At 54.5% G+C, this 21814-nt stretch overlaps 1 protein-coding gene across 1 annotated transcript in view; it reads left to right on the top strand.

Annotated features, from left to right (window-relative positions):
• TMEM178B (transmembrane protein 178B) overlaps window positions 1–21814 on the top strand; it is a 315496-nt gene that overhangs the window by 286938 nt on the left and 6744 nt on the right. The window contains exon 3 of the mRNA XM_037138541.2: window positions 875–1012. Within this exon, the coding sequence (XP_036994436.1) occupies window positions 875–1012 (138 nt within the window). The remainder of the gene's footprint in view (window positions 1–874; window positions 1013–21814) is intronic.

Consider the following 21814-nt stretch of genomic DNA (forward strand, 5'->3'; position numbering starts at 1 on the left):
GACTACAGTGGGGGGTGGGCGAAGCATCTGTAGCAAAGACTGAGCCATCCTCAGGTGTTAGCGAGAGAGGCTCACTGAGGTGGGACAGCAGCTCTGCCCTCCTCTTGCCACTGAAAATCCCCACTTTCCAGACAGCCCTCTGCCTGCTGGCACCCACGCTGGGCTTTGTCTGGCACGGCCATTGAAGCCTGGAGTGGGGAAGGGCCTGACCCAGAAATCTGGGCTGGCCAGATGGGTGAAGAGCTGAGAGGGTCTGCTCCGGGCTCAGTCTGAGAGCAGGGAGTGAGGCTCTCCACCCTGCAGCCCCCTATGCAAGGGAAGGGAGCCCTGGGAGCTGCCTTGGAGGGAAAGGAGCTGGAGCTTCTGCCTACAGCCTCCTCCTAGAGAGACCAGCAAAGCCTGGGGGGCGGGGGGAAGGAGGGAACTCTGGCAGGTGGGGCCCGACTGCCCAGCCCCCACCCAGCTGAGAGGTGAATGGGGCCGAGATTGGGCAGGATGCCCTGACCTGCCACTCACTAGGGGTATGGGCGTGAAGCAAGTTACTCCATCTTCAAACAGGGAAAGAACAGTACCTGGCTCAGAGGTCGTTACTGACGCTGGAAGGCCGGCGCTGTGCCCGGCACAGAGGAAGCATACGAGCAGTGACCACTACTGTGGTGGTCTCTCCCTGTATCATGTACCAAGTCGTCCCACCATGCTTTGTATGTGATGACTCTGGTCCACAAAGGAATCTCTGTGCCAGCCTGCCTGAAAGGGCTGGCTCCTTCCCGCCCACTGCAGTGCCCCACCTGCCCCCTCTGCCTGGAGGAGTGGTGTGCCCTGACCCCCAGTGCCAGCCTCTGATGCTAACCCTTGCCCTCCCGCTTCCCCACAGACCTGCGCAGGATGACGGCCGGCTTCATGGGCATGGCGGTGGCCATCATCCTCTTCGGCTGGATCATCGGCGTGCTGGGCTGCTGCTGGGACCGAGGCCTTATGCAGTACGTGGCAGGGCTGCTCTTCCTCATGGGAGGTAAGGCGCGGGCCCCGGGGCTCCTGCTGGGGTGGATTCTGGGAGAACGGCCGGGTGCAGGGCAGATGAAAGCCACAACTTGAGGGGGCTCTACCCATTCCCTCATCAAAGCCATTTTTGAATTCTTTTTAACCACTTGCCACTGCACTGGCTGCTGCAGATGCAGAGGCTGAGAAGTTGAGGGAGGCCTGGTCCTGACCCTCGGGGGTCTGACTGCCTGGCGTGGGAGAGACTGTGCGGCTATGACATTGACGGAGGTTAGACCCTGGCACTTTATACACGGACTAGATGTCATGGTTGGAAGCAGGTGCTGTCTGGTTGCTCTGTTACCGCCACAGCCATAGGACCAGTGCGGCCCTTACCAAGGCGTTGTTGGCGCAGGGGGCTGTACGGCTATACAGGGAGTCCCCCGTCTGTGGTAAATGAGTGTTAGTCAGCATTCCACATGTGCCTTTCTTCTCTGTGCAGGGCTAAAGTGTGCTTTTTGGGTCTTCTGGTGTGTTGGGTCTTGGGTCCAAGCAGAGCTAATCATGGGGTGTGCCCGTCCCAGTCTGCTCCTTGGAGAGGAGTATATTGGTGAGTGCGCAGGGCGGGGTATCGGGGAGTTGGAGGCAGACAGAGGGATGTTTCTCAGTCCTACTGACCACGCATGTCTGCCCAGCCCAGGTCGCTGCCAGGAGCTGCCTCGCTCTGGGGTTTCCGAGCAGACGGGGGGCTGAGGAGCAGGTCGGCTGGGGGAGGAGGTGGCTGTCCCTGCAGGTGTGCGCAAGGCCAGCTGGCGAGCACGGGTGTGGCAGAGGAGAATGGTGATGGTCCGGGGGCTGCCCCACTAGGCCTCACACCAGCTGGCAGGGGTGGGTGCTGGGAGGGCCCTGGGGGCTCTCTGGAAGCTGGCAGAAAACCAGCCCGCTGACCTTGGCTGCGCCTCGGTGTCCACCCCAGTGCAGCAGGGGGTAAACCCCACGTCCAAACGTGCCTGTAGTAGCAGCTGGGTCCTTCTGGCTTCCACGTGCAGTAGATATCTTGCGTGGCCCTGGAAATGTAATGAGAAGTGTGGGGGGCTCTGTTTGTAAGGAGCGGTCTCGCTAAGACTCTGGGTTTTACAAGGACAGGCTCCAGGAACACAGGGCTTTTCTAAGGCTCTGGCCACGTCTCCCAGGAACCTGAGAAAAGCTGAGCAAACAGGCTTTGTGCTGAGCAGGAATCCAGGACGGGAGCTCTTGGAGCTGACACGCCTTCATCCCCTGCCCCTCCCAGCTCCCTACAGGTACACCCTGCACCCCCCTGTCTCCAGGCCAGGCACGGGGCTCCCACCTGCCCAGGTGCTGAGACTCCAGGACCTGCGGACTCTGGCCGCTTCCTCCTGGGCTGCTGAAGTCAGAGACAGAATCCTAGTGTGCTTACCCGCCACTGAGGAAGACAGCGGTTCTTGCTCCGCACCTGCCCAGCAGAGGGAGCTACACTGTGAGGCTAGGGATCAACTCAGAAATGATGCCTAGGCCGGTTGTATCAGGAGACACTCAGTCCCACCCCTCCCAGAACCTGAGCAGTCCCTGCCCTCCAAGAGTGAAACTTCTAGGTTGACCTGTTGAAGAACTCGGAGAGTTGGCTACTGTGACAGCCACCTCATGGACGCGGCGGTAAAGCAACCCGTCTCTCAAACTAGAGACCTGGATGGCGAAGTGGGACAAAACGGGCCACAGCCTCCGCCTGCTCCCAGAGTGCATTTTGGGCATCTGCCACTGAGCACAGACAGGTGCCCAGAGGGTTAGATGGGTGACAGGTGGGACCAGCTGGTGGGGCCCAGCCACAGCAGCAGTGCATGGGAGCTGGGAGTGCTGGGTAGCAGGTGGAAGAGGAGGGGTCGGCGGGCATGGCAAAGATAAATCTGGAGTCCAGGGTCCGAGGACGGAACTGAAGCTGATTTTGGATGAAGCCACTAGGGCCCGGATGAAGATGGGGGAACTCTAGTCACAGCCTGTCCAGATACGAAGGAAGAGGGGCCCACACTGGGCACTTCTCTGCTCCAGATTTAACTATTTCCCTGGGCCACAGAGAGGGCCCCTCCCGCACCTTGTGAAATAACTAGCAACAAATTGTTTAATTAACACTCAACCCAGAGGAGGCAATTAAGTAGGGCAGCCTTGTCGAGCCAGGAGGCTGGGGGCGGCGGGTGGGATCCAGTTTTCCCTTTGGCAGGGCGTCCAGGGGAGGACGGAGCCCAGACTGGCACGGCACCACTCCGGTGCCAGCAACCGCCAGAGACGAGCGTCTGGATGAATCATCAGTGGTATTCAGAGGCGCAGGAATAGGATGACATGGGGGAAGACAGCCTGCGAGGGAGCGTGGGAAGGCTGCGATCACTCGTGATGCCCTCGCTGGCTGAGCTTCAGGGCCGCCTCATGCACGCAGACCTACCAGGTGACTGTGAACATCCAGCCCGTGCCTCTGTCCCTCCCACACACACACTCTTGGAAGACTCTGCCATCTCCCCGCAGGACTGAGCCCCCTGGAGCTCATGCCGAGGCTGCCACCCAGCAATCAGCCCTTCACGGAGCCGTTAGCGTGAGTGTTTTCCAAAGCCCGCATTCCTTTCTCTTCTTCAGAAACTGACTCAGCCCACTTGGGCCACTGTAGCAAAATGTCACAGGCTGGGAGGCTTATAAAGGACATACATTTAGTGCTCACTGCCCTAGAGGCTGTCTGGTGAGAACCTGCTGCCTGGTCACAGGCAGCACCTTCTCCTGGTCCTCACTTGGCAGAAGGAGCGGGTCACAGGCAGCACCTTCTCCTGGTCCTCACTTGGCAGAAGGAACGGGTCACAGGCAGCACCTTCTCCTGGTCCTCACTTGGCAGAAGGAGCGAGGATGTTCTCTGGGGGCTTTTTCCTTGGGACCAATCCCGTTCCTCCCACAGGCCCCTCCCAATATCACCGTCTGGAGGGTTAGGACTCCAACACTGGACTTGTGGGGGCCCCGTATAGTCTGGCTCTGTGCGACCTCTCTCACCCCCTTTCCTGTCCTCTCCTACACTCACGTAGCTCTGACCGCAGCTGCCTTTGTGTCCCAGACAGTGTTGCTGCTTCAAGGCACCAGGCTGGCCGGTCCCTTTGCCTGCGGGCTTTTCCCACCCACGCCTTGCGGCCGGCTCCTTCTAGGACTCGGAGAGGGTCTCCTTGACCTCCACGAAGTCCGGCTCTACACCTCATTTAATGTTCGGCAGTGCACTCACTATTTTCCGAAATGTTTGTCATTGCGTTTTGGTTTTAGTTGATATATTTTTTAGCATCCTAAAACTAACATTTTCTCCAAGTTCCCTTGGGTCAGCATTCCACACACAGCTTAAGTGGGTTCTCTGCTCAGAGAACAATTATCAGGGAGTCGTCGGCTGGGGCCAGCATCTCATCCGGGGCTGGGGTCCTCTCTCTCCCAAAGTCGAGATGGCGTCATCAGAATCCGTTTCTGCCAGGCTGTGGGACTTGGGCAGTTTGGCTTTTCAAGGCCAGCAGGAGAGAGACTCTCTGACATCTTTAATCTCCGACCTTCAGATCGTTTTGTTTTTTTTTCAGACTTTGGTTTTTAGCCTAGTTGTAGGCTTTTAGAAAAACTGAGCAGTTAGTACAGAGTTCAAGTTTTACAGTCCGCCCCTGCACAGAGCTTCCCCTGTTGTTAACATCTTATATTAGTGGGGTACACGTGTTATAATTAATGAATAAATATCAGTATCTTATTAATAACGAAGAGCCATAGCTTACTCAGAGTCTTAGTTTTTAGCTGATGTTCTTCTTCTGTTCCAGGGTCCCATGCAGGGGGCCTGACCCATCACATTTTGTGGTCGCCGCCCCTCGCCCTCCTCTCGCTGTGACAGTTTCTCTGATCTTCTTTGTATTTGGTGGCCTCGTCCATTCTGAGGAGCGCCGGTCATCCGTTTGGCAGCAGGCTCCTCTGTCGGGGCCCGGGACACATTTTTCTCGGGTTTCTCAGGGGTGGCCATTGATGGTGACCTTGGTTGCCTGGCTGAAGCCGTGGGTGGTGTGTCAGGTGTCCCCTCTGTGTAGTCACTCGCTCTTCCCTCCCTGATCCCGTCCTGTCCTCTTGGGAGGGAAGCCACTGGGCTCAGCCCGCCCCTCGGGAGTGGGGCCTGCGGCTCCCTCTCCCTGCAGATGGAACAGCTGCACCAGTTACTTAGACTTCTACATGGGAAATTCGTCTCTTCTTTCCCATTTATTATTCAGTCATTTGCTTGTATCAGTGTGGGCTCGTGCCTATTTCTTTTATGCTTTGAGTTAAATCCAGTACAATATTTCTTTTGTCCTTCTGGCCCTGTGTCCCTTGGAGACTCTCCTGTCAATGTGGGTTTTGTTTTTGTTGGTTTTTGTGGTGCATTTTCGCTTTTTGAACACTTCGTTTTTGGCACTAGGGGGCGCTGCAGCTCACCTTGTCTATTTCCTGCCCCGCATCCTAGAATCAGCCCTTTCTCCAAGGGGCCCTGGTTCCTTCTGTGGCAGGGTGGTATTAGAAACTGAGATCCAGGCACGGGTGTCTGCGGGGTTTTTAATGTGCGGTGTGTGTCCATCGAGTAACCACCCCAACACTGACGTGAAAACTGCACGAGCTCCAGGCCCGTCCGCCTCGTTCCCCGGGTGGCCCCTGAGCATGGCCCGGTGTCTGCAGGCTCCGGTGTCTGCCAAACCCATGCACTGCAAACGTGAATCATGTGCTAGAGAGAGGAAGTACTCTGTCTCCACAGAGTGACAATCCTTCGAGAAAGTACCCTCTTATCTCCTGTTCCTGGTCTTCTCTGCCCCTTCACGAGTTCCTTATTCTCTTTTCACCTTGGTTCGAACAGGCCTGGGGTCTGTGTGCTTCTGATACATCGCGTCCCAGATCCTCTCTGGAAGTAGAGATGTTAGAAAGGGAAGGGGCCCAGAGACCGCCCAGCGTGGCCCTCCTTGTGCTCCCAGGTAGCCGTTGTCCTGTCGGTCGTCCCAGGTCGCCCAGCGAGGGAGGGGGCAACACGGGAGCCCCAGCCCAGCCCGTGACGCCAGCCGGCTGCCTCTGCTTTCGGCGCCCCGAGTTGAAGTTCTGTACGACCTCCGTGCCTCCCACGCGTCCCCCACGTGTCCCCCACGCGGTGCAGCTCCAGTTCCCTGCCACTGAGCTGATGCCACTGTTCCTGGAATCTCTTTCCATCCCCCTTCTGTCCCTCCCTTCTCAAAGCACAGAGGGGCATCTGGTGGCCGTAATTGAGGGCAGGGATGATAATGGGGAAAGGAAATCATTAAAGGTCCTCTTTCTACCACCTGTGGTCAGTGTGACCTTTTCTACTTTCCTGGTCGGTCGAGAGGAACGAAGAGAATGCCCTGAAGAAGCCCGGGCTGTCACGTCTGAGTGATTGCTGTGATTCGCAAACCGCGGATGCCAACGCCCGCCCCAGCTCACCAGGGGGCAGTTCATCGGTGGATGAGCCCCGGATACCCCACTCTGATAGACAAAGACCTTGATAAACGTCCAGCAATTCTGAAGATGGAGAAGCTGAACATGAAAAGTCTAAGACATAGGGGTCCTGCCTGGAGGGCCATGTCTTTTAAGGCAGTAAAGTCATTTTAGGGGCTCCGGTGAAGTCGAACAACACCCAGGCTCCCGTCAGCCTCTCCACTCTCACTCTTTATGACTTGGAAACGGTGTTTCTGTAAGTCCAGGAGGCCTGGATGGCTCCTGGGTGAGGGAGGAGGCACCGTGTGTGTAAGAAACTAGATGACCTGGGCAGGGGGAGACAAACCAGTGTAAGCCAGTGACTCACCATGATGCAAAGCCAATGAGAGGCCCTCCATACATGGTGGCCATTACCACTGTAGGTATCCCCGAAGTGAAGTCCGTGCCGGCTGGTAGAGAAGCGTCCGTGCTCCCCCACGGCCACAGTCAAGGGCATGACACGGACCCGCTTCCCCTGCTGAACTGATCTGTAGTTTCCCGGGAGATCTCGCTAGACCATCACGACTCTTCTCTTCGACTGTGTGTCTCACAACCTTTCTTTCAAAATCCAAAGCAGAGCTCCGGAAACTGCTTCACACCCTGGAGCATGTCTTGCCCTTTGGAAGGAATATATTTGAATGTGTATTAGCATTTGATAATTACCTTCCAAACAAAGGCATTAGGCGGAGGAGGCACAGTGTCAGGGGGATCGGGACATGCCATTCACTCTTTCCTAAGGGAGAATGAGTGGCTGGGGTCTGTCCCTTCGGCAGCCCAGGCAGCAGGGGAGTTTTTGTCGCCTTCGGGTTGGGAAGGACCCCAAAGGGGTCCCACCCTAGCCACCCAGTAGGACCCGCCTCCATTATACATTTGACCTTGGGAAGAGAATACTCAGTAGCCCTGGCCCTGTCCGTCCAGATCTGGTCAGTGAAGGCCAGTGCAGATGCCCCCGCCCGCCCACACATTGGAGAAAGCACATTTGCCGAGCAGGGCTGGCTTTGTCATTGAAGGCGGTGGAAAGCAGGGTGGCTGGGGAAGGCATCTGAGAGAGCTCTCTGGGAAGAAGTAATCCTTGGTCTCGGAGTCCCTGCCCACCCCCAGTTTCCTGCCACCTAGTGGGGGTGGGCAGTAAAGTCCTTGTCCACGAAGTGGAATCACCCTGTAAGGGGGAACAGTGGTTTTATCACAGAGAACCGGCAGGACCAGAGGGGCGGGGACTAGCCGCGCGACACGGGAAAGTCACTGAACGGCTGCCGACCCGTGGCTGCAATCTCTGACCTGTACCCGGGGGTCACGACGGCGCCCACCTGTAGAGCAGACACACGAGAAGGCCTTGGACAGTGCCTGGCACTGCCCTCGATCGGTTTTTAAGTATCATTTTTTTAAGCTACTGAGATACTGCTTTTTAAAGTAACCATGTCTAGGGACATTCTGCTGTGAGCAGCCCTAAGCTACCGCTGCAGAGACTGTGCCGTGGGATGAGAAGGAGGAAATTGCTTGAACGGACAGCGTCTTTCTGGCAAATTACCTGCTCATTCATTCCTTCATTCATTTATTCGTGTGATGTTCTATGACCTCTTGTATCATCGCATACTACAGTACCGTGTGCATTATTTTATTGTGTTTTAGGCCAGGTGCGCGCCACGCAGCTGCCGGGTCCGCCTCTGGCACCGGCCACACTCAGACTGCCTGATCCGGGGCACCGCCACCTTTGCTACAGGAGCTCCAGGGGTCTTGAGAAATCCGGTCTTTATTCTGTGTGCAGCTCCCTTCCCCTCTATCTCAGGCCACGTCTGTTGTGCTTAAAATCACCCCCTCTTGTTGGATGACTGAATAATCACACAAAGCAGGTTCCCCCTCCCTCCGGTCAAAAACTGACTCCCTGAACGTTGCCCAAGCAAGCCTGCTCGGGGCTGAGCTGCGTTTGCTGCCTGCTGGCTAAGGAAGCGCACCTCTCGGTAGAGCTGGCAGCGTCTGGGGAAGGGGGGCGGGCAAGGCCAGAAGTCACTCCGAACTGGAAGCGTGGGTGTATGATAAAGACTGGGTGAGAATACCAGTGGCAACAGGGGGAATGATAAAGTCTGAGCGTACACACTGTCTGTAGCAGCGATGGATCTTCTGGGAAGTGCCTGAAATGAACACTCAAGCCCCTTCCGTGCTGGCACAGCCCTGGAAGGGAAGAACAGCCACCTTAGGTTACTATGGACTGGAAGGCGTGGTTCTGGTTCCCTGTGTGGGCTGAGTGTGGGGTGGATGACTTGGGGTGTCCCTCGGGGTGAGTGACTCCTCCACACCCTGGTGCCTTCTGGACCAGCCTGCGGCCACCAACACAGACATGCCCAGGTGTGTCTGAAGTACCGAGTGACCATCATCCAGGCTCAGGCTGGGACCCTGACAGGCCGAGGTCCCCTCCTGTCCTGCAACAAGACTGTCTGTCCCAGGGTAGAAATACTGATATCACTACACCAAGTCCGGGTCCCTTGCTTCTGGATGATGGGAGCAAGGTGGGGGGTAGGGGATGGACAGGCAGCAGCAGAAAGGGTAGGGTGGCTGCAGACCACCTCCGTTACTGGGGTGGTTGCAGGGAAAACTCCAGCAGCCTTTTCAGTGGAAACAGAAAGACCCAGAATGGGGTGGGGCATCCACATCCACGGTGCTTGATTGCCATGGAAACTTGGGTGGTTTCTAAATCAACTTCAAAAGCCACCCTCCCTACCGCTCTTCTAGGATGTTCTTACACATCCTAGGTGTGAAAGCTTCAGAGAAAGGGAACTTGTCAGGCAAGCTTCTGGCCGTCGAAACTAGTCATAAGTTGAAGAAAAATGCTGGGTCCCGCGGCTGATGGAGGGAGCCCTCCTGCTGGGCGCGGAAGCTGCTCCCAGGAAACAGGAACCAGGATGTGAGAGTGAGGAGGAAGTTCCTGTCTGCGGTTCTGGGGGCAGGGAGAGGGGCTCTGCCATGGAAGGTCCCTCGTCACCCCCATTACTGGCAGTCTGAGACACCCCATGCGTGTGGGGATCGGGGCCCGAGGACCAGACCTCAGGGGAAATGGCCGTGACCAGACTCAGGGCCTGAAAGGTGGGCTGAGAGGGCATCACCCGCAGGCGAGTTTGTACACAGGAAGGAGGGCCCCAGCTACCTCTGTGAACCACAGTGATGGCTTGGGAGAGCGGCCCAGGGCGGAGGTGCAGGGGGCAGGGCCAGGCAGCCCCCCAGTGTGCACTCGGGCCACCTTCGGGCCCAGGGCACATCCCTGCACCTCGCTGTCATGACGCCCCTGTGGGTGGGGGCACAGGGAGCCTGACAAGCCTGAACGTTCGTCCCCATTGCAGGGGGGAGGGCGCGGCCTTGAAGGGGGTGCTAACGGGAGATGGCTTCTGGGGAGGCCTTACTCTGGACAAGGCATATGGAGCTGGCCCCTGGAGTGGAAAGGAATTCTGCTCTTGTGGACGTTCTTGTCATCCTAACAGAACCTGGGCTGTTGGGACAGGTGGGTAGTGACCTGCGTGTGTCCCATGCAGGTGTAGTATAATGGGAGAACAAGGGCCCGTGTAAAGCCACTGTGCCTCCCTGGCATTCTGGAAGTCTCCTGGTGGCAAGCCCTTCCTTGTCAGATTATGTCTTGTACCTTGCGCCTTTATTTGGGACTTGGAAAATACTCACCCTGTCCATCTATAGAAACCAGCAACAGATCAGAGGTATCCAGGTTGTGTCTCCGAAAGAGCTGAGCCACCCCCACTTCGGTTAGTCAACAGACCCGGCCCCTCGCTCATCAAGTAAACAACCCACCGGTGAGTGCCTGCTAAGTGAGAGGTACCCTGCTCCGGAGAAGATAACGCTCATTCCTGCTCTGGAGTCACTCACAGTGTTAGAGAGCAGCAGACACTCAGACCCATTAGCATGATAAATGAGCTGTTTTCCTCCTAGTGACTGACATCTTCAAAGTGCAAAATATAAAAATAATTCTGTCTTCTCAACAGAAAAGAGGCCAGGGCATCTTCAACCTACCATTCTCAGGGAAGGAAGGTGCTGGTCACCCAGAAAGAGTGGATGGGGGTCAGTTAAGGTCCGGGTCACACTCTTCAGCTCATAGGGTGCAAGGTCTCACCTGACTTGGACCTCCCTTTAGGAGGCAGGCGGAGGAGGCAGATGGGCAAGGTCGGAGCTCACAGAGCATCTCGTCTGGACCAGCAGTAAATGCTTTTCAAACCCGATTTCTTTCATCAGCCCGGCAGCCCTTACACGTATCATCACCACCTCATTTTGTAGATAATGAGCTAGGCCCAGGGAAACAAACAAAACCAGCACAGAGTCATTTGATTAAGTGAATGGTGGGGCCTTACTCCAAGGTCCCCACCCACCTCTTCTCTGTTCCTGGGACCTGCAGGAGAAAAGGAAAGGACACTGGGCAAGGCCACCCGGGATCAAGAAGCAGGCTGAGCACTTTGCTGGCAGGGCAGACACGGGCTTCCCGAAAAGCAGTCACTGACATCTGTAACCCAGAGGGGTCCTCCTCAGTCCCCACCAGCCAGGGACAGGCAGATGTTTGGGGCAGGTTGGGAGGGAAAGAGAAGGGGCAGAGGGAGTCCCTTCTACCATCAAAGTTTTAAAAATGGCGTGAGGTCAGGCCTGAGTCAAAGTTCCGTAGCCTTGCGCACACTTCTCCCTGTAGCTCATTGCAACATCTGCAAAATAGCACCTGCCTGGGCCGGGGGGTGGGGGGGTTGTTGCCAGAAGGAAGTTAAGTTGTGCCTGGACTTAGCACTGTGCCTGGCACAGAAGGACCGCCTTCCGCATTTTCATTCACGGCAGTCCCCTCATCCCCGGCTCTCACCTTCTCTGCCGTTCCTCAGACAGTTGCTTGCTCAGACAGTTGAAGTACCTTGGCCAAGGTCACACAGTTCCCAGACCAAGGATTCCAGCCCAAATCTAATTGACGCTGGAGCCTGGGTTGTTAACGAGCATGCAGCTTTATCTCCTAGATAGTAATGAACTTGCTGACACATGTACACTGGCCCAGCAGCCCGTGAGCGGAGAGGGGGAGAGACAACCCCACGCAGACATATCTCACCGTGGCAGACAGGGGGCGTTGCTCTTGGGGCGGCAGAGGAGACAAGGCTGATTCCATCCCAGGACTGTTTTCTAGGGAAGTAGGCAAGGAGCCTCTTTGGCTGAGGGCCTTACCTTTTCACACGCTCTAAGCCAGAAGACCAAGCTTGGGGCTCGTGTTGCAGAAAAGAGACTCCTTATTTAACCACTTCCAGAACTCCGCCACCAACCCATTTCATCTCTTGATGTCGAGTTGCTGCTCCCCCCATGTCACCGAAGTTGTGCTCTTGGCGACTCGCTTACCCCTGGCTGTAGCCATCCCCTTGTGCCCCGTCTTCCAGACCTCACAAGGATTTCTCTTTCTCCATCTCTCCGGACACTCACAGCTCTTCCACGATAGCACGCTCTGACTTCCTTTTCTCCACGTCTTTCCTGTTTTCTTCGCTGTCTGTCTCACCTGTGAACGTGGGTGCCAGCTCTCTCTGCTTTTTCCCTATAAACATGTTTCCTTGTCAACGGCAGGCACCGCCCCTTACAACGGTAACCATCTCAGCGCAGTACAGTCTGGACCCTGTGTATGAGACAATCTTTTCCGAGCTCCAGACTCTTGCTTTTCTTTGTTCACTAGGCCTCCGCACCCTTCTGGCACCTCACGCCGGCTGTGAACTAGACTTGTCCTTTACCTACACTACATGGCTGCTTTCTGTCTGTTGCACACGGGCTCAGCACCTGGTAACTGCCAGCTCCCCTCTGTCCCCTCTCCCCGCCGAAATGAGCTGCTTTTCTCGGCTTCCTCAGCACCTCAGCCTGTCAGTCACCTCTGAGTCATTCTTCACTTTTCCGGTTTTATCCGTGCCTTTCCATCAATTGTCCGCATCTGCCAATATTTCCTCTGCTGTGTTCTCTGTGGCCCATTCATTCGCGTATTCCTATTACAGTAGTTTGACAGCCATTTAGCCCTCGGTGGACGGAAATCTGTGCCCACCACTTAGTTGCCAACCTCTGAGCCTCCTTTATCTCACCTGTAAAATTGAGACAGAGCTGCCTGCCGTGCAGTGTACATGTTGTGCGGCTGGAGTGAGTTCATGCAGGAAAACCACCCAGCCGCGGCTGTGTGTTCCACAAATGTTCATTTCCATACTGCCCCCTAAATCCAGCCTTTGCTGTCTTTCTAAAACACGCGTATTACCACGTCATTTCTCTGATGAAAAACATTCCGAGTCCCGTGCTGTCGATAGAACAAAGGGCAGTGTCCCCGGTGTGGGGGGCAGTGTCGGCCATGCTCTCGTCTCCGGCGGGCCTTCAACCCCACACCCTGCCCCTCCCTCTCCCTGTGGAAGCCTGTGCTGGCCCAAGGCCCAGCTGAGAGTCAGCCTCTTCCAGAAACCTTTTGGACCGTAGGAGCTCAAGCCAGACTGTGAACCCGGACAACCCTTTGTACCAATTGGGCGGCACCCAGTTCATTGCGAAGACCTCAGAGAGCAGAAATCGAGTTCATGGCCTCTTTCTCCGCCATGTTCAAGCCTCCACAGTGGCAGGGGCCGCGTCCCTGTTGGCTACTCTCGTCGTTATTTTGTTCTTTTTCATTCTAAGCCTTAATGCGATTTCTGGTGACCTTGACTTATCGGACTTGGCCCTTTCTGCTCAAGTAGCGTAAATTAAAGCCAGCACGATTTTCCTCCAATAGTCTTTCAAATATTCAAAGACACTCTGTTGCTTTTCTTCATCATCTGCTTTACAAACTAAATTTGACTCAATAAATGTCAGTCAAGTGCCTACTATGTGCCAGACATTCATTGTGCTAGCACCCAGGACACACAAAGAAGAATGTGCCTGGCCTCCGTCCTTAAGGGCCACCCAGGCAGGCGGTGGGGGCAGAGAGCTCGGTGCCGTGACAGAAGGGACTGTGGGTGTCCAGAGAAAGGGGACCCGTTCTGGGGAGTCAGGAGCAGCCTCCTCGGGAGCTGATGATAAGGGCTGAAGGGGGAGTCGAGTCAGCTCGTCCTGTTCTCACTGTTTGCCCTCAAAGGGCTTTTAACACTCACCCAGCCAGTGAAACGCTGCCAGACTCAGCCCTGGCTGCTCTTCAGAAGCAGCGTGCCGGGTCTTTGTTTACTCATTTGAGTCTAGAATCTCACATGTCATTAATACAGTGCTGTTTTCATGTAGCTCTGTGTAACTGAACTCTTGTGAATGAAGCAAAAAATTCTTTTTACCTGTAAAAAAGGCATAAGCAGCTTACGTAGAGAAAAAATATAGATGACATTTGACCCCCCGAGTTTTGGCCCTGGGCAGGAAGGAATGCTGATCACTACCTCCCTGACAGAACCTGGGAGTCTCCTCTTACAGACTCCGCCACATATCCTGGCTGTGATTTATTTAAAATAATAATTCGTTCATTAAAGTCCCGTCTCTGGCTCGACTCTTAAACATTTTCTGACAAATTCCATTGAAATCACATTTCCCAGAAGCCTTTGAGCCTCCGCTTTTTAGGGTCCATGAGTTAGTATGGCCAAGTAAAACTAGAGGGCGTTTTCCCATCTCTTTAGGACAGAGTCTGCCTTTTAAGGCCCTTCTTCCTAAGGGACCAGAGACGACCGACTTCTCCGAGGGGCGAGGTTGGGAGAGGAGGCCGAGCTGGGAGGGGCCGGCACCATCTGGGTCCCCTGCCCTGGCCCAGCTCTCCAGGTGGCCAGCAATCCGACGTCAAGGCCCAAGGCCAAGGCCAGCATCAGGATGCCTGTATGGAGGCCCATTTTTCTTTCTTTCTCTGTTCTGCTAGTGAGTCAACACTTCTGAGTGAGGATATTTCCTCTACAGACCAGAACCTTTTCTTTAGAAAAATCATCCTAAGCTGTCAGCCTCGGAGAGGGTGTGAGAGAGCTTGACTGTGGCCAGAACTCAAGCCTCAGTGGCCACACTGGCGTCCTCAGGAATAAATCTGACCGTTTACTCCGTATCTATCTCCTGTCTGTGGCTCTTTTCTCGTTTGAGTTTGAATTGAGAAAACGAAGAGTGAGTAATTTTCATTCCCAAGACCTTCAAGAGAAAAAAGGAGCTATGAGAGCCTCAAGCTGTAGGCTTGGGGGCGGAGCCAACGGAGAGGCGGGCCCCTCTGTAGGCTGTAGGCGGGGCTCTGGGCTGAGCTCCTTTGAGTCCCGCCCCCATCCCAAACCAGCAGCTCACTCTGCCCACTGGGTTTAGTTTCTGGCCTGTTGGGAAGCCGCAGGGAGTGTTATGGAAAGACTTACTGCTCCGACCAGGACCCCTTTGCTTTCTTGAGCTTTCCACCCTCATGGAAAACTCATGGCCCAGCCCGTGAAGCCAGCCCCATTGCCCAGGAAACTCCTGAGAGGACAGTCACCGCGAGGCTCAGCCATGTCCTCTGCAGAGCTCCATGGGGACACCCGTTCTTCCTGCCAGCAGATCACAGGCCGGCCCTGGCTGCTGCCCTTTACTCTCCAAGGCTTGTTGTCCTGTTCTCCAGCTTTGCCTATGATTCTACGAGCTTCCACCTCCTTCCAATAAATCCCTTCCCTTTTTAAAAGAAAACTCATGTCAAATTCACATCTGACACAGGTGAAGAGTGAATTTGTATGCAGGGCATGATACAGGTTTTCCTAGTTCTCTGAAGAAGTCAGCAACAAGATTTGCTGAGTCGGGCCTGCGTCGAGAGCACCCGGAACCTCCTCAGGGCCACATCCGGTCACAATGGGGTCTCCTCCCTGAGTCTCATCATCTAATTGATAAATTAATTCAAACACCATGGCACATGGGACCCTAGTGAGGAAGAAAAGAGCCCCTCTGCTTACATTGCTTGCGGTCCAGCTTGAGAGACAACGCATGTGCTTGAGAAATGAGAGGCAGCATGACCCATGGTGAAAGCATGGGTTTGAAGCCTGGCTTCATATTTACGAGCTGTGTGATCTTCGGCTATGTGCTTAACCTCTCTGTGCCTCATTTCCCTCCTCTGAGGTTGCTGTCTGCATCAGAAGATGGCTTTGAGGATTGTAGAGTTAACATTGGCAAAGCTTTTGAAACCATGCCTGTCACATTATCAGTATCACATGTCAGGGTTTGATCCATGTAAAGCTATGTACGTGTTCAGTGACCCAGCCGTGAGGTGACAGTGTGCAAAGTCACTTGGGTACAGGTTTGCATCTCGAGGAAAAGCAAGGCCCAGCTGACAAATGTGCCAGGCATGTGGAAGCAGAAACCAAACCAGGTGACAGGCTCGCCTGATCACTGGCTCCCGCCCCAAGCCACTTTCTCTGCTAATGAACATGGCTTTGGCTCGGAGCAGACAGGGCAGGAGCCAGAGAGATTTCTTTCAGGAGCCAATTTCTTCTGGACGCTTGAACAGCTGGGTCCCAATCCTTCCACGTTTAAACTTAAGGCAATTCAGAGCCGAGCCCCACATGTACATTGATGTCGAATAATGACCTCTGATGGTCTCATCGTCCGGACCGCCTGTGCACATCAGCAGACGAGCGGTGGGATCTTCTCCCCAGGTGGCTCGTGTTTTGCAAAAACAGGTACAGCCAGTCCTGGAGCCATTCGGAGAGGACGGCAGCTCCTCACCCCAGTGCCTGACATCCTGGCATCGCTTCACTGGCAGGAATTCAAGACCTGTCCTACCTCCCGTGTCTCATGGCTGAAGGGGTCACAGCCCAGAGAGTCAAGGTGATGTACCCACTTCCTGGGCCAGGACAAGAGCAGAGCCTAGATTTTCTGACCCTTCATATGGTTCTCTGTCCACTGAGCTCCATCCCCATCGTGTGCAGCTTTCCTACCAGGAAGCCGGAGCAGGACCACCTGGGGCGCCCGTGGGCCAGGAGAGCTTTACGATGACTAAGACAGGAACTCGAGTGTGACGACAGAGCACCTTGTACCAGGCTTCCCACTGGTCCCGGGAAGTGATGTGGCTTTGTCTGCAAAAGCTTCGCCCTGGCCAGTGCGGCTCAGTTGGTTGCAGCATCATCCCTGTAAACCAAAAGGTGTCGTGGGTTTGATTCCCAGTCAGGGCACATGCCTAGGTTAGAGGTTTGAGCCCTGGTTGGGGTGTGTATGAGAATGAGACCAATCTGTGTTTCTCTCTCTCTCTCGCCCCCTCTCTCCCCTCCTCCTTCCCTCCCTTCCTCTCTCTCTAAAGAGCAATGAAAAAATGTCCTCAGGTGAGGATTAAAAAAAATAATGGGCTACCTGGGTCTGCTACCTGGGAAGCCAGAGTCAGACTGTGCAGGGGGGTTCGTGTTACTTTGAGCTCTGTCCCCAGCGTGAAACTCAGGCAAGATGGCCCTGCACCCTAGAGCTTCTCAAAGGGAAAGCGTTGCCGAGGAAGAGGAGAGAGAGAGGAGCAGAGGCAGGAAGATGGCACACTCTAAGTGGCTGTCCTCTTGGAAGCTCTCTCTTCACAGCTTGAGAATGTTCCTCTCTGCACAGCTGCAGACGCCGCTCTCAGTTCAGTTCGGGAGCCAGCTGGATCCCACCAAGCCTGCGCTCCGAACCACGGCCCAGATGGAGGGGAAGCTGCAAAGATTCGCGCTGAAAGGATGGCGTGCCGCACGCCTCCCTTTTTCTAATTCAATTCTTGTATAAGTTTTAGGTTTGTTCGGGTTTCTATTTCTTTGTGGTTCCGCACTGTTGGGTTTTGTGTTTCTCGGAACTTGTCCATTTCATCTAAGCAACCTAATTTGCTTGCATACAATTATTCATAGCACTGGTTTTCAGAAAGTTTTATTGAATTTATTGGGATAACAATGGTTAAAAAATTATACAGGTTTCAGGTGTACAAGTCTATAACAACAGACTATACATCATCTGTATATTGTGTTGTGTGTTTATCACCCAAAGTCAAGTCTCCTCCCATCACTGTGTATCCCCCTTTTCACGCTTCTCCCTCCCCCACCCACCTTCCCCTCTGCCAATCACCGTACCGCTGTCCGTGTGAGCTTTCCAGACATGCTGCCCTCTGATTCATTTTCTTCCTGCAACTCTCTTTCCCATCCTATTTAGAGGGCTCACAGCTCACAGCAGACCAGCCACCTCAGATCTTTCCAACTTTTTACTCCATGAAGCATGAAAAGCCCGAGGTCGGAGCTCAGAGGGGAAGTGGGCCCATAGTTGCTTCCCTGGGGGGGATGTGTTTTCATACGGGGGCAGAGGAAGCAAGGAGAGCGGCTCGTTCTCAAATAGTTCTGCAATCAAATGGTTTGGCTTTACAGCCAAGTCAAATATTTGCTTGGGATTTATGCTTTGGGACCTTTAGCAAATTATTTAATTTGAGATGAGTATGAGAATTATGTAATTCATGTGCTGTGCACATAAATCACACACACATACATATAAATATACATATGTATTTATAACATTGACATTTAGAATTATATGCACGTACATAATCTCACAGTAACCTCAAGAGGTACAGAAGGGACAAAAACTGAATTAATCATTGTGATCACAGAATGGCTTCCCCAGGAGAGAGAATGGTGGTGGTGTTTTAGTAAAAGAAGAAAGAGGGGAAAGTAGACTAAAAGTAATTTTAAAAAGCCAGCTCTCGCAGTCCATTGTACAGTAGGTGTCTAATAAATGAGTGTGGGATAACCGTACCTGCCACCTCTACCCCAGAGGAAGGGGTTCTTCCTGACCCCCCCTCCAGTGTCATAACCCCCCCACTGGGCGCGGTCACCTCTCTGAGACCCAAGACAAGATGCGTTACAGAGGAGGGTCGACCTCAGCAGGGTGTGCTGAGATTTCCTGATTTCTCTGGTCCTGGTCCCGAAAAGTGCACAGAATGAAGAACCCTGAATGAGCGCTTTCTTTGTTGAGGGCAGGCACTGCCTGGCGAGGCCTTTATCTGGGCCCCGGGGGCCGGGGAGAAGGAGCGGGTGTCGGTAATGAAGGCAGCAGCCACGTTTTTTTCCTTGTCCTCCAGAACAATCCGTCTTCACCTTCACTTAAAGCTGGCAATTTCTAATATTATACCTCACGTATAGAAGGCAATTTTAACTTCTCCGAGCCTTTTCCCATTTATTATCATCGCTCCTCAAAATAATTCTGCCGAGAGAGTATTATTCAGAATGCGAACCTCTATTAAAATTAAAATGCTTCCTGAAATCCGAGGGACCCACCGAAACCCCAGGAGGCGCGTCCGTGCGTGGGCATGCGGTGGGCACACTCACACCTGCGCCGACACCTCCACAGTCACAAAACGACTGAGGAGGAATGGGGATGGCAAGGCGGGGCTTGTCTGCCTCATTTCCCTCTAGGTGTCAAAGTCCCTGTTTTTAACCTCGAAGCTCCCCAGCCGAGGAATCTGTTCCTCCTGGTGGTCTGGATTGTAACGCTCAAGGATGGGTGCCATGCAAAAAGAATCACCGCCACCCTGCCGGCTCCGGAGAAAGTTACAGTCTAGCCGAACAAGCTGAAACGAGCCATGTCCCTTTCGTTAATTGTCAGGTAGCCTGTCGCAGACAGTAAAGGTTTTAGGAATTCAGAAAAAGCGGGGATTATCTTGTGCTGGACACACCCGGGAAGCCTTCTTGGGAGACTCAGGACCAGGGCCGGCCCATGGAAGACACACCTTCTAGAATAGCTTCCAGGGACTCTGCAGAGTAGGAGAGGGTATCAGTGCCAGGCTCCAGCCAAAGACACTGGACAAGGGCGATGTGACCTTAGTAAACTCCCATCGTGACGCAGCTCTTTGAACACCCCCTGTGCACTCGCTCAGCCCCCTGATGTCTTCACATGTTCGCAAGGGCTCTGTCTTCAGTACAGAGGCCACCAAGGCCATTGCTCTTGGGACCAAATCTAAATCTACACCTAAGAGAATAAAGGGACGGGTTGGTATTAAGTGGGAGTAAGCATTGGCAACAGGTCTAGCTGGAGAAAAAACACAAGAGCCTCGGCAGCTGTCTCTCAAATGGCTCCATTTAGATGCCCTCGGTAGCCACAGGGTGGCCGTGAAGTCCGAGAGGAAGGCAGTCTCCTTTTGTCTCGTATTGAAATGTTATCTTTAATAGGATAATTACAAGGCCAAAACAAAACACCACAGACCGAGTGGCTTAAACAGAGAGATTTATCTGCTCACAGTGCTGGAGGCTGGAAGTCCAAGATCAAGGCCACCGAAGGTTGTTTCCTCTGAGGTCTGCCTTGGAGGCTTGCAGATGGGTGCTCTCTTGCCGCCTCTTCCTGCCGTCTTCCCTCTGTGCTTGGGGCTGTCTGCTGTCTCTGTGTCCATCCTACTCTCTTCTTCTTCTTCTAAGGACACCAGTCAGATTGGATTCGGGCCCACCATAATGGCCTCATTTTAACTTGATTACCACTTCAACGGTCCTATCTCCAAACAGTCACATGCCAAGGGCTAGGGGTTAGGGCTTCAGCCTGAATTTTGCAAAAGGTGCAATTCCGGCTGTGATGCCCATGTTTCCACATTTGTGGCCCCCCCGTCAATTTGTGAAAACCAGGGGCCAAGTTCTGTGATAGGAATCTGGAAGCCTTCACTAACTAGAAGCAATGCCAAACTCTGAGTGGGCCAGCCCCTTTCGGTGCTTGAGTCGGGAGGCTGCATTACTATAGATAGGGCATAGTCCCACCCAGACATCGGGCAGCCTCGTGGTGTGTAGGGCAGCCTCGCAACACGAGTCCTGCTCTCCCCAGCGGTGTGGTGACACCCCTGCAGTGTCTCGGCCTGCAGCCTGTGCAGCATGACGGGTGATTCTCTCCTCGCTCAGGGCCCCATCCCTTGCTGCGTGCTCTCCTGAGGCTTCCACCAACCCCTGCGTTGTCCCCGTGAACCCCTACAGCACCTTGGGAAAACCCCGTGTGACCTGCCCGTGGGCTGCTGCTGATGCAATGGCGTTTAGTTCAACAGTCGTTTATATTCCATGCGGGTCTGAGCAAAGCTATAAAGTGCGCTTGGAAGCTAAATGCTACCAAGGCGTTTAATCTAAGCAGAAGAAGGGTTTAGTATACATCAGCTTCCCAGGATGCAGCACTGCTCCTGGAGGAGGAGGAGGAGGAGGAGGAGGAATCCCTTCTCTGTTTGCTGACTTGCTGGTTTCCGGTCTCAAAGACGGGAGAGAAGCCGCTGGGGCGGTGGGGGGCGGAGTCTTCGGGGAGGACGTGGGCGGCCGCCTCCGCAGCGACAGCTTTGCAGAAACCTGTTGGGCTCGGGTCAGAACAGAGGCCTTCTGGCCACGCAGCAGCAAGGGCTAGGGCTGCGCACACGTTGTTCCTTCTTCCCAAGAGCGGAAAATGTCACACAGATGGATTTCCCGCCGTAGGGAGCTGCGGAAATGACACTCCGGCAAAGACGTGGGCACAGCGCGGTCACATAAAGAGTAGCTGTTCGGGCAAACGCCTGCGTACACATTGTGCCCCGGTTCCCTGCAAGAACCTTCGTGAGGGCCTCGGTTGCCTAGGTGATGGCTTCTCGAATTAGTAAGAGCATTTCTGCTGCGGAGCCCGAGGCCTCAGTCCTGACGCCGTTTCCCCACAGGGCCCCTGGGTGCCGCAGTCCTGCCTTGGCTGCCCTGAGTCCCTGCAGGGGATGGAGACACAGGCCTCCCTGCCCCTTCCTGTGGGGCCTGAGGCAGCAGCCGCCATGCAGGGGGCCCGTCTTGTCTGTCTTCCACACCTGCACTCGGTGCTCAGGAGTGAGCTGAACGGGGTTAACACAAGAACCCTCCATATCCGCTTACACTGACCTTGGTGGTACCGGGAGAGCCCTCAGTGGGTGGCTGATTGAGTGTTCCCAGGCGACATTTCAGGGTTACAGAAGAATTAGCTGCCCCAGAGCAATGCCATTCCAGCCTGGCATTCTTTTTTTTTTTAATCCTCACCCGAGGATATTTTTTGTTATTGATTTCAGAGGGAGGGAGAGGAACAGAGAACCACGGATCAGTTGCCTCCCTTACGCACTCTGACCGGGGACTGAACCCACCACCTTTTTTTTGTACGGGACGAGGCTCCAACCAAACTGGGCCGCCCGGCCAGGGCCCAGCCTGGCATTTCTTAACAGTAGCACCACCTTCCGGGGACCAGGTTTCCGTGCTTCCAGCGGGTTAAAGCGTCCTTATGGCTTCTTTCACTTGCAAGCAGAGAATGAAGTATGTCGCCACCAGGGTATCACTGAGTGACCCCAGAGTGGAGAGCAGGACTGGGAGGGAACCTGTGAGGAGGGGGGCAACCACAGTGTCCCACTCAGCCCAGGACTTTCCAGGTTTAGGACCAAAAGTCCCACAGGCCGGGGACACACCTGCCACTCCCACCAACGCCC

Source organism: Artibeus jamaicensis, unplaced genomic scaffold, assembly GCF_021234435.1.
Source record: "Artibeus jamaicensis isolate MK-2021 breed Jamaican fruit bat unplaced genomic scaffold, CSHL_Jam_final scaffold_2172, whole genome shotgun sequence".
In the NCBI taxonomy this organism is placed as follows: domain Eukaryota; kingdom Metazoa; phylum Chordata; class Mammalia; order Chiroptera; family Phyllostomidae; genus Artibeus; species Artibeus jamaicensis.